This window comes from Diabrotica undecimpunctata, chromosome 1, assembly GCF_040954645.1.
Source record: "Diabrotica undecimpunctata isolate CICGRU chromosome 1, icDiaUnde3, whole genome shotgun sequence".
Taxonomy (NCBI): Eukaryota; Metazoa; Arthropoda; class Insecta; order Coleoptera; family Chrysomelidae; genus Diabrotica; species Diabrotica undecimpunctata.
In genome coordinates, this window is record NC_092803.1 from 178,490,427 (window position 1) to 178,502,481 (window position 12,055).

The window sequence follows — 12,055 nt, forward strand, 5'->3', positions numbered from 1 at the left end:
GATTACTTCGGTCACAGTTTCTATACCCAGGTCCTGGTGGAGGTTTCTGTTACGAATATATCAAGGAGCATCAACAATGTTTCTCAGTACTTAGTTTTGCAATCTCTGGATAATATGTAGATTACTAGCTTTGGTACAGCCCCAAAGGTGGCACCCCTACACTCATACTGGCCTCAGTACTTGCTTGTAAATGGATAATTTATTATGACTGGATAATGTTGAATTTTTTGCAATCAGCCAATACAATTTTTTATGTCTTATACCAAGCTCGCCTCTGTTCTTTTTGACATGGACTTTCCAACGTAGCCTCGCGTCTAGGGTGATGCCCAAGGATTTTGCTGATATTGCATAAGGAACTTGGGTATCATTTATTCTAACTGGGAAATTTTCTACTTTTTTATTTGTAAAGTTGATATGTGCAGATTTAGTCTCATTTAATTTTATTCGCCATTTTCTGGTCCAGGTATGTATTTTATTTACTGATAGTTGCAACTTATCAGTCGCTTCTTCAATAGTTTCTCCTATCGCTAGCATGGCTGTATCAGCCGCGAAGGTGGCAATAGTGTTCTGTTTTAGTTCTGGAATGTTACACGTATACAATAGGTACAGGATCGGACCTAATACATCTTTTCGGTGTACTAAATCGGTGTACACTTCTTGTTTTACTCTGAAATACATAATCGCAATGTATAAGATTTCTGAATACTATTTAGGCATGAACGTTCGTAGTTTATAGTTGAAACCCTCATGCCAGACTTTATCAAACGCCTGTGCTACGTCCAAGATTGTAGAGCAGACTTTCTTTTCTTCTAATGTTTTTCTATTATACTTATTCGTTATTCTCTGAACTTGATCTATAGTGAAATGTTTATTTCTGAAACCAAATTGATGATTTAATATAATATCTTTTCTTTCTATTATTGGTTTTAATATTTTCAAATTGTTTTGACATCACCGAAGGAGTAATATTAGTTGATAGGTCGATTGGTCGAGTGATAAATGTTGTCAGCGTTATTCTTTCTTCGGTTTGGAATGGTTCTCAAATCCATCTCAGTTCCTCACTATCATTGTCGTTGGGTTTGAACGTGCTTTCTAAATGATCTGCAAATCGTTCTGCTTTCTGTTCGTTACTTCTAGCCCAGTTGCCGTTTTTCCAACTTAATAGGAGGAGAATGAATTGGTCTCTGAAGTAAAGATTGAGATTAATATTGCCAATGATGTCTATTTCTGATAAAAACCAAAGCACTTCTTCAAATATCAAAAGCCACTAATAAAAAAACAATTATTTAAAATGCATCAGTATCAAAGTATCTTAATTAAAGACCCTATAACCCTTACATGGGCAGGGGATGATTGCACCGATGGTACCTGCTATAATCCGGCCTCTATAAAGGGACCTTTAAGCAATGGACGATTGCGCCGGCAGCAGATTTAATACTTACAGCATGATAGTTATTAGGTACTTACATACTTACAGCTTTAATCTAATTAATTAAGTGTGCATATCAGAAACAACAGTATAAAATGTTTTAAAGTCCGTAAGTGTAGTTCTTGGAATAAATTCTTATATTTTATTTCCATTTTTAAGTATATTATAACCTAGCCTATTTGGTCCATTAATTCCTTACGGTGCTGCGGTACAGTCGCACAAGGGAGACATTAAGATATTATATCACCACGGGAGGTGGTGGTTACAATTGTGCACTCAGCTGAATATAAAATTTTACCTCAGGTAAAATCGGCGCAATCGTCCCATATCCTATTACATTGCAAAATGATTTCACTGTTCAAAACTATAATTTTTTTTTGTCGTAATAACTCCATCTTTAAATGAAGATTGTAAATATCCCTTTTTGTCCTAGTAAGCTTTAAACCTATTTCATCAGAAGCTGTTCTACACTGCCAAGCTTTCTTGTCTAAGTATGTATATGCCTCAATTATCATTACGAAAGCTACCATATAAAAAGCCATGGAAAGCCTTTAAGAATGAGTATTTATAAAACATTAAAAAATATGTCTAAGATCAACAGTAAGGTATGGTATATATACAATGCTGGGTGTATTCTACTATATACCAAACATAAAAATTGGGCGAAGATCACGACGCGAAATGGCTAATGGTGATTATAAATAAGGTTCTTATTTATTAGTTTGCCCATTTTTTTCTTTAACAGCTGAGTGTTTGAGTGTTTGTCGTTATTATCTTGTCAGATCATTCATAACTTAATATTTTGTTTCAGGTCACGAGAACTGCACATTTCACCACGATTTAGAATTAGACCACCGTCCTCCCACCAGAGAAGACATGTTACCGGAAATGTCGAGATCGTACAAATTACTATTGGCATCACTAGGGGAAAATCCAGAACGACAGGGACTATTGAAAACTCCGGAAAGAGCTGCAAAGGCTATGTTGTTCTTTACCAAAGGTTATGATCAAAGCCTTGAAGGTAAGTTGATGTTTTAGCTGGATAATTGTAATAAAATATAAATTGAATAGACAAAAATCTATATTTTTATATATTGAATGTTTTCTGAAGTGTACTAAGGTACCCTGGTTTATGTTTCTGTACGTTTTACTGAACTTGACAGATTTTCTTTATATCTTTAAATATATCTAAATGTCATAGTTTTGTAAAGCATATGGAGCGTAAAAACTAAAATATAAATTTGCATAAACAGTTACTAAGATAAAACAAAAAAACATTTTCATGTTTCCTTATAAAAAATAATAGATTTAAACATGGAAAAAAAATTTTAATTTTATAATTGGCTGTTAAAGATATAGAAAATCATTATAACTGATAAATATTGGTACCTACTTGCTTAAAAAAATCATCTACTATGTCATAAAATATGTCAAAAATCGCCACACTAACTCTGTTTTAAATATGAATTTATAAAGATTTTCTTTATTCCGTTCCATTTGGCGTGTAAAATACTTCAAATCTGTTCTACAAAATGTGATTTTACAGCAAATTGGAGCAATTTGACCTTTTTCAATTGACATGAGCGGCACATAAAATTTTAGAATTCCAGAACCGAATTATGAATACATTTTGTAAAAATCCCATAGTCAAAAGATATATGCAGATAAATTTATGATTCAAATATAACTAAACTAAATATAATTAACAGTAGACATGCTAACATCATACCATGTGATTTCTGCATCTTTCTACTCTAATACAGATATAGCATCTGTAAATATTTCTATTCCACCAAGAGAATTGTTGTGGAAAACAACAATTTTCCCCTACTCTGTAAGCAAATACTGTAACTTCTATCAAATTAAAAACAACTACGTAGTCAACTCATAATACAAACTACAACTCTTAAAAGGATTGTTAACGCTATCATCCGCCAGATGGCACCAGTTTTGCTGTCATTATTATCAAAAAATAATTATTCACGGTTTTTTCGGTTACAAAACTCACTTTCTCACTTCTTTGTTATCTGTGAACGAGTAGTCATCTGCGTGAAACATTCACAATCAATCCGGTGTAATTATCGTAAAATCTGTATTTGATTAGCAGTGGTTATTTAAATTCAATTTTTCTAAGTTTTATTCATCCTTGTAACTTGTAACTTATGTGTGATCGCCAATATCCTGGAAATAGTGTAGTTTCGAGTCAAATCGAAATCGAGTGCGGTGTGATCACAGAGTTAGATCATTAATAATCTACGTTAATCTTCATCATCGGAAGGATAACGCATTATCCACTAAGAGCGCAGAGTTTATTTCTGCATCCAAATCTGACAGAATCAACCAGTGATTTTCATCAATAAAAATATTTCGCGAATAAACATCTTCCATGTATGGCATCTATTAGCATCTGGACGTATGCTAATAGAGCTGAAGTATTGTGGAAAATAAGCAGAAATTAGCTCAGAGTCATAATAGGCTTCCTTACTAGACATGTGCCAATCAAAGGATATTTGAAAACAATGGGACTGTTTAATGGAAACTTAAGCTGCAGACTCTGTAGCAGAGGAGCATAATTACGTATAATAATCATTAGATCTCAGGCGGCATACACATTTCGAATATCATCGAGTAAATTCAAACATATATGGTACCCATCTTCTAGACCTGTACAAGCTGGTACTGAGTTCCAGGATCCTGGAATGACTATCATGAGGCGCAAGAAAAGATGTATAATTAACCAACTGGTTGAAGTCAGACCGGTTTACAACAGAAGGCGCCCATGAAAAGCAAAATGATAAATCCAATGCTATGTAGTCAAGATGCTAACGATATCAACCACTTTTTACAAATAAAGACACTAAAACGCGCGACGTGGTGGAATGTCAACTCTTCAACATAGCTCTTCAACTTCAAAAAAGGCCGTTAATTTAGCTATATATTTAATAGATTACTACAGACCATGGTATATACGAGTACCGACTTCAATATATACCATGTAAAGATTATAAAATGAACCAGGATAAGAACTACACATATCATAACAGACCTTAGCGACAGCAGAGATTTTGAAACTACACTCAAACTAAAGTAAAACCAAATTTAAGCCACATGCACATAAGATAAGTCTATGTTGATACATATCTCACCAGTTATGACCAAAACTTTAAAGTGGTCAGAGAATTGATTTATCTGGAAACATAGATTAATTCGCTGCCTTAAGCTAAGGATCATCCTATTTCAGCGTATCCCACCAGGTTTTCTTCTCCTACTCCTTTCAGAAATTTTCAACTGAGCAATTCTTTGTATTAAGTGATTAGCTTCACGACGTTAAACATGTGCTAACTATCTTATCCCATACTCTTTAATGTATGTATCAATTGTTGCCACCCTTAGAATTTCCCTTAATATATGTATTCTTCTTTTTATTCATCTAAGTATTCGCAGTTATGCCTTATGCATTCGTTATTCTCCTTTCATTTTAACCTCCCAACATTCAGTTTCATTTATCCTAGATGGTCATATGACAATTTTATAAAATTTTCATCCATCCCGTTCATTTCATTATTATTCACAAGCACCGAGCTTTGATCACAACACCAACATGTCAGAAAAATTAAAGAACGCATCATATTTATAAATATTCTCAGATATGGACCAGCCACATTCACCTTAATTAAACGAAATAAACCTTATTTACCTATATGTTAAATAAAGATACTGTTACGCCAGCTTTGCTACGCCCCTGATTGAAACTTCGTGGCACCTGGAAAAGCGCTACGAGTGTCTGACGTCGAGAGAATTCTACTGGTTTCTAGGAGAGTTTCGAAGAATGTGGCGACTATGTATAAATTTAAATTAGATGTTAGGACTCAGTCTAAAATATAAATTTATTCTGCTAAAAAATGAATGTTATAAATTAAGTGTGTTTTAGTGTTAATATTAGAAGACTTTAGATATAATAAAAGAAACATTACACTCATTTCAGAAGGATATTTAAATAATTTCTGTGAAAAATTGCTACGAGAGTTAGTGATTTAAAAGTGACCGATTTACGACTTACGACGTGAATTGGAACACACAGTTAAATTATGTCGGGAAAAAGGCTGAATTTGTACAATGGCTGAAGAACGCCCTGGTTGGTTCTGAGAAATAAGAGCAGCCATAGTATCAGTAAAAGAAGGGAGAGCTCCAGGACCAGACGGAGTACAGTCTGAATTTCTTAAATTTCTTGATGATGTGAATACTATGTAAAATCTTCAATAATATCTATGACACAGGCAATATTCCAAAAGATTGGCTAGCTTCAGAATTTATTACGTTACCAAAGAAACAAGGAGCGAAAAAGTGCGGAGAATATAGACTAATAAGTCTAATGAGCCATACACTAAAACTTTTTCTTAAAATTTTATATAGCAGAATATACAAGCTATGCGAAGAAGGAATACAAGACACACAGTTTGGATTCATGAAAGGCGTAGGTACGAGAGATGCACTGTAGTCTACAGATATTATTCCAAAGATGCAGAGATATGACTTGCGATATCTACACCTGCTTTGTGGACTACCAAAAAACATTTGACACAGTTCACCACCGAAAAATGATGGATGTTCGAACAAAAGCTCAAATAGATGATAAAGACCGGCGTATAATACAAAATTTATACTGGAACCAATCAGCCACAATAAGAACAAATGTTGGAGATAAACCGACGGAAGCCATCCAGATTCTGCGAGGGGTTAGACAAGGATGTACACTTTCACCTATACTATTCAATCTATATTCAGAAGAAATATTTAGTGAAGCCTTGGAAAATTGCGAACATGGAATCCTTTTAAATGGAGAACGCCTAAACAATATCCGATATGCAGATGACACAGTTATTTTTGCAGACAGTTTAAACAGTTTACAGCAACTAATAAACAAAGTAAATGAAGTAAGTGAAAGATTTGAACAACAAGTAAACATATCAAAAACTAAATTTATGTTCATCAGCAAAATTAAAATTAGAGATGTCCAACTGCTTATGAAAAATATACCAGTGGACCGAGTAAAACAGTTTACCTATCTTGGAATAATAGTAAACGAACAATGGGGTCACTCACAAGAAGTAAAATGTAGAATAGAGAAGGCTAGGAGGTTATTCAACAACATGACCAAACTCTTTAAAAGCCCCAACCTTAATCTGGAGATAAAAGTAAGACTCCTACGATGTTATATCTTCTCGATATTATACTACGGAGTTAAATCCTGGACACTCACTGAAGCGATGGAGAAAAAACTTGAAGCCTTCGAGATGTGGCTCTACAGAAGAATCCTAAGGATATCATGGACGGACAAGATAACCAACGAGGCTGTACTACGAAGAATGGGGAAAGATAGAGAAGTGATGTATACGATTAAAAGGAGAAAGTTAGAATATCTAGGACACATATTGAGAAACGGCACTAAATATAGATAAATAATTATAGCCAGAATGATCGCCAATATTCCAAACGAATAGGCACCAGAAGAAAAAAAGGTTCTGATGTTTCGAAAGTTAATAAATTTAAATATTTTAATTTAAATATTTAAATAAATAAATTAAAATAAACATTACAATACTACGATGATTCGTGAAACAAAACATGCAGGTGCAGGATACTACTTTGAATTTGAGGTGAACATAGTTTTAGTAGAAAGGATATTAAGATCATAATCAAAAAATGCCTGGTTAATGGGCAGTTCATATATGAAGCACGATAAAAAGTATTATAAACGTACAACCATTCGTTTTTTTTTCCCATTTTTCCTATAGTAAAATTACTTTTTCACATTAAGTATTAATATTAATATGCATAATCTATAACTTATTAAAATAATGATAATATTAATAATATTGTCCACATTTGAATAAAATATTAAACTAATGCAACTGCAAGGCTCCCATTATTCAATGACTACAAACTGCCATCGCCGCCTCTTTAAAATCAAAACGTTGACGCACGTGTCACGTCGACCGTGTCATAACCATAGCAACAACTTGACAACTAAATCGGCGCTATCATTATCAGACAATCATCTCGATATTATCTTTTATTTCTATCGGCCCAAAGCGTACGGTTCGAGAGTTCCAAGGGTATTACGGCTGTTTTCAAAATTTTCTTTGGGGGATAGAGATTCCGAATTTTAATTATATTATATTTCTGCTGCAATAAATAATAAATATATTGCAGTGGTATATTTTACAAAAAACTATCAGTGAATAAATATAAGAACAGTGAATATCAGTGAATAAATACAAAACATAATCAAAAGATGATGCAAAATTTGATGTTAAAACATTAACAAATTCCTAATCTCTGGAATGAAGAAAAGACGGTATATTGTTTTCCGGGTTTATAGGCGGTAGTCTGGAAATATTTCTACCTGACGTTCTGTCTTCAACTGCTGTAGACATTATCACAAGCGATCCGGCAACAATCGTAACATTCTTTCGCTCGCTGATGTATGTTTCTCGAATATCTTCGCCATTTTTAGGCTTTGAGTGTTCCTGGGCTATGTCGGTTGGTCCAAATCGGTAGGTATTGGAATTTTCAGTCAAAGTATTATTTTCACCATATTTTGTTGTTTCAATGGATACAAACTCCTGGAGAGAATAAAGGTTATCTTGGATTTTTGGCCAATTTATTCTTGTTGGCTTGAAGATTTACTTGATGCCACGCTTTACTAAGTACTAAATTTCTTCGTATACTTTTAATAATAATAATAATAAAATAAAAATAATGACGTAAGAATCAGAAACAAGATCCGACACTGCCAAACACAGAGAATGCTGGGAACAGCAGAAATGAGAACAGTCAAAAATTACAGGAAACACAGTGTTATCGAAAGGGACTAAGCTTGGAAAACTGATCATTTTTGAAGTGGTACTGCCATACACTTTATTATATAGGAATTTAAACTACTACAAAAACTCCAATAAAAGAGTTTTAGGTTATCCCAACGACCTTTTTCCCAATCTGGATATTCTTCTTAATAACTTATTAGTATTTGTATCCCTTGCTTAGGTCGGGTGATTAAACAATGCCATTGTTTATCGATTTCTTTTTCTTTAAGTCGTATATTCTTTTGTCAAATTATCTCTTGTATCAACCGCACCTTTAGTTTTATTATAATTTAATACAATATCTGGTTCATAATTTTCATCTTTCCCTGGAGTTTTATGGCCATTATGCTCAGTGGAAATTATGTAACCATGTTCTAAAACTGCTTTCTTGTGGCATGTCCAAGTTAATATTATGTTTACATGGGATTAAGCCACAATTAAACGAGGATGCTGTGTAGTGCCCTTTTGGTAGTCGCCTTGTTTGTTTTTTCTATCTTAATATATTCGTTATATTCTCCCCTTTCATTTGTTATGTCACATGTTAGGATTCGACCAGTGCTCAGCCAGAGGCCTTCTTTAAGTCGATAAATCAAAATGTGTCTTATAGTAAATCTATTTTTATCCATAGTGCTCTATGATACCTAGTATGTCGCTATACGTTCATTACTAATGAAGATATTGTGTACCGCCCTTTTGTTAGTCGCCTTGTTTGTTTTTCTATTTTTATCTTTCATTTGTTATGTCGCATGTTAGGATTCGATCAGTTGTTTATTATGTTCATAGCCAGAGTTCTTCTTTAAGTCAACAAATAAAAACTTGTCTTTTAGTTAATCTATTTTTATTCACAGTACCCTATGATATATCGTTTGTAACTATACGTTCATAAATAATGAATATACTGTGAAGTGCTCTTTTGGTTGTAATTTTGTTTGTTTTTTCTTCCTTAACGTATTTGTTATATTTTCACCTTTCATTTAATGCATCACACGTTCTAATCATACCAATAACAACGAAGATATGATGTAGTGCCCTTTTGGCAATGATATAATGTGTGTTTTTCTGTCCTAGCATATTCGCTACTGTCTCTAAATATTTCGCCTAATTATTTCGCCTAATAAATCTTATTTTACAATTACAGTAACCTATATTTTCAGCAACTTTGCGAAATAATTAATTACTGGTTTAGTAGTAAAATATCCCAGTAAAGATATTTGAATCATCAATTTATAGAATAAATTAGCAATAAATCTACCGTATCGTTTCAACAAGAAAATATGATTGAAATGTCAGATGTTGGTAGTTCAGATTTCTTTCTTAGATGGCGATAGGAGTTATCGTCCCAGACAAACTGCGTGACGTGTCATTCTAACCTTTTACATAGATAGATCAGAATATTATTTAACACAAATTAAAGCCAAATTCATCTATGTATATTTTTTGAGAACAATTTTAATAGTGTTTGTTTTGGAAAACATTTTCTATCAAATTATTAACAAATGATTTTTCTACGTATGAATAGTAATTGCAACAAAAAATACTCTTGTTGCATTTAAAGAAAATTCTTGGTTAATAATCCGATCAGCAAAGATTAAATTTAGGTCATTCCCTTATTCTCCCAGTGATTAATTACGGTGAGTTGAAAGATTTTCGATATTATTTCTGCCGTTCAAGATTTCCCAAGAGATTTGCTTCATAGCGATTTTACAATGGTTCTACAGAACGATTATTTAGACCGTAAGCATTGAAAGTAGAACAATGTAACTTCACTGAAAGATTTATTTTATTTAAATGTGTGTATACGATATCATGTATTGCAGCATCTATGAAATATATTAATAAAAAATGTTGGTTTTCGTAGAGATTAGTAGGATTATTACTTATGTTGACGTTATCCTTCTCTTTTAGTTCTAAATTGTCATCTCGTAGGGGCCCATTACAAAAATCGGAAATCTTCGCTCTTATGAGATTTGCGGAGGCTGTGTTTCCATCTTTGCTAGTCCAGTCTTTCGAGCCAGAATCTTGTCTCATAATACATCACTCTTGGTTTGTTGTTGTGGTGATATACCTAATTGTCATGTGTCATATGTGTGTATCATACTTTGAACTTTTAGATTAGTGTAATTCTCAGTGAACCGAAGGCACTGTTGTTTGGTTGTTGTAGATAATAGCCGGGATCGTTTTAGAAGGTATTAGTTATAGTCTAGAGTATAGGTATAGTCTGTAAACGAAAAACATAAAATCGAAAAGGAAAAGAACAATTATTTACACGGTTTAATCATCATTAAACTAAAGATTACAAAGAAAATGTCAAGTATCAAATAACATACATATTGCCTAAATTGAGTCCAGTTTTGAATTTAAACAGATTAGTTAATCGGATAGTAGTTGTGTCTGCGGTTGACCAAAGAATATTGTAGACCGCAAAGATTTGCAGATAATCAGTCAACATTAGTCATCAATCAGTCAAATGGTAAGAGAGGACCGGGTAGAAGACGCATTTCCTGGCTTCAAAATTTACGAAAGTGGTATAACACGACTACCACTGAACTGTTCCGCGCTGCAATAAAAAAAGTAAAGATAGCCGTGATGATCGCCAACATCCGGAACGGATAGGCACTTTAAGAAGAAGAAGTCAACATTAAATCACTGTAAGTAGTAACAGTAAGATACCTGATTGATTGGTTATCGTAAAAATTAGAGATAGCTATACCGACTAAATCTCCCGAAATAAGTTAGACAAGGTTGCATTTGATCCTAAACATTGTTCACAGATTCAACTAAATGATGTGCAAGATGAAAAAGTTCACACAAATACGTATTTAGGAACCATCATAACGGACCAGTAGTTTACAACTAAGACTAAGAATGATTAAGTGCTATGTTTGGTGTGTACTCATGTATGGAGTAGAAGTTTGGACCCTAAAAGTATCAAGCATGAACCGAATTAAATTATAAGAAATGTGGATTCATAGACGGATATTGAAGATATCTTGCGCGAAAAGAAATACTAACGAGGAAGTTTTATGAACGACTAACAGAGATGGGTCAGAAACATGGACCATCTCCAAAACAGACGCAAATCGCCTACTCGCCTTCGAAAGGAAAGTACTTCGCCTTCGAAAGGAAAGTACTACGCAGAATAATGGGCGCAAGTTCTAATTGTACGAGAATTATAAAGAAATAGTTAATGGTAAATATGTAATACCTTTCATAAAAATAGGAAGTCTTAGATGGGCTGGACATGTGTCAAGAGAAAATGAAAATTATCTACCCAGACGAACCCTATTAGCGGCATCAGTAGGAAATAGGGAAGAGGTAGACCAAGACTGAGATATAGGGATGGTGCGGAAGAAGACACGAGGAAGATCGGCGCAGAAAACTGGCAACAGTTGGCGATGAAGAGAAACGACTAGCGAAATAGACTGGCGAAGGTCGTGGCCCAACTAGGGATGTAGCACAAATGTTGATAACAAAGACAGAACATTACTAAAGACTGTTAAACACCAAAAAATTCTTATGTGGGACATATATTAAGGAGAAGTCGGTACAATATACTACAACCGCGTCTTAAAGGCAAAATAGAAGGTGGAAGAGGTGTGGGATTAAAGAAGAAGATAACATACCTTACCCAATTTAAAAAGTAGTCTTTCAACAAACAGGGGTGGTTAATCCTTATCACTGGTAGTTGGAAAAATGGTTAGATTCGAAAATTTCGGTATATTTATATTGGCGAAAAAAGTAGGTACCTAGCTTGAATCGA

General features: G+C 33.7%; 1 protein-coding gene across 2 annotated transcripts in view; it reads left to right on the forward strand.

Annotated features, from left to right (window-relative positions):
• The window catches only part of Pu (GTP cyclohydrolase punch), a 107,076-nt gene that overhangs the window by 55,933 nt on the left and 39,088 nt on the right, over positions 1 to 12,055 (forward strand). For both annotated transcript variants that reach the window (XM_072520646.1, XM_072520645.1), the window contains exon 2: positions 2,241 to 2,450. In XM_072520646.1, the coding sequence (XP_072376747.1) occupies positions 2,241 to 2,450 (210 nt within the window). The remainder of the gene's footprint in view (positions 1 to 2,240; positions 2,451 to 12,055) is intronic.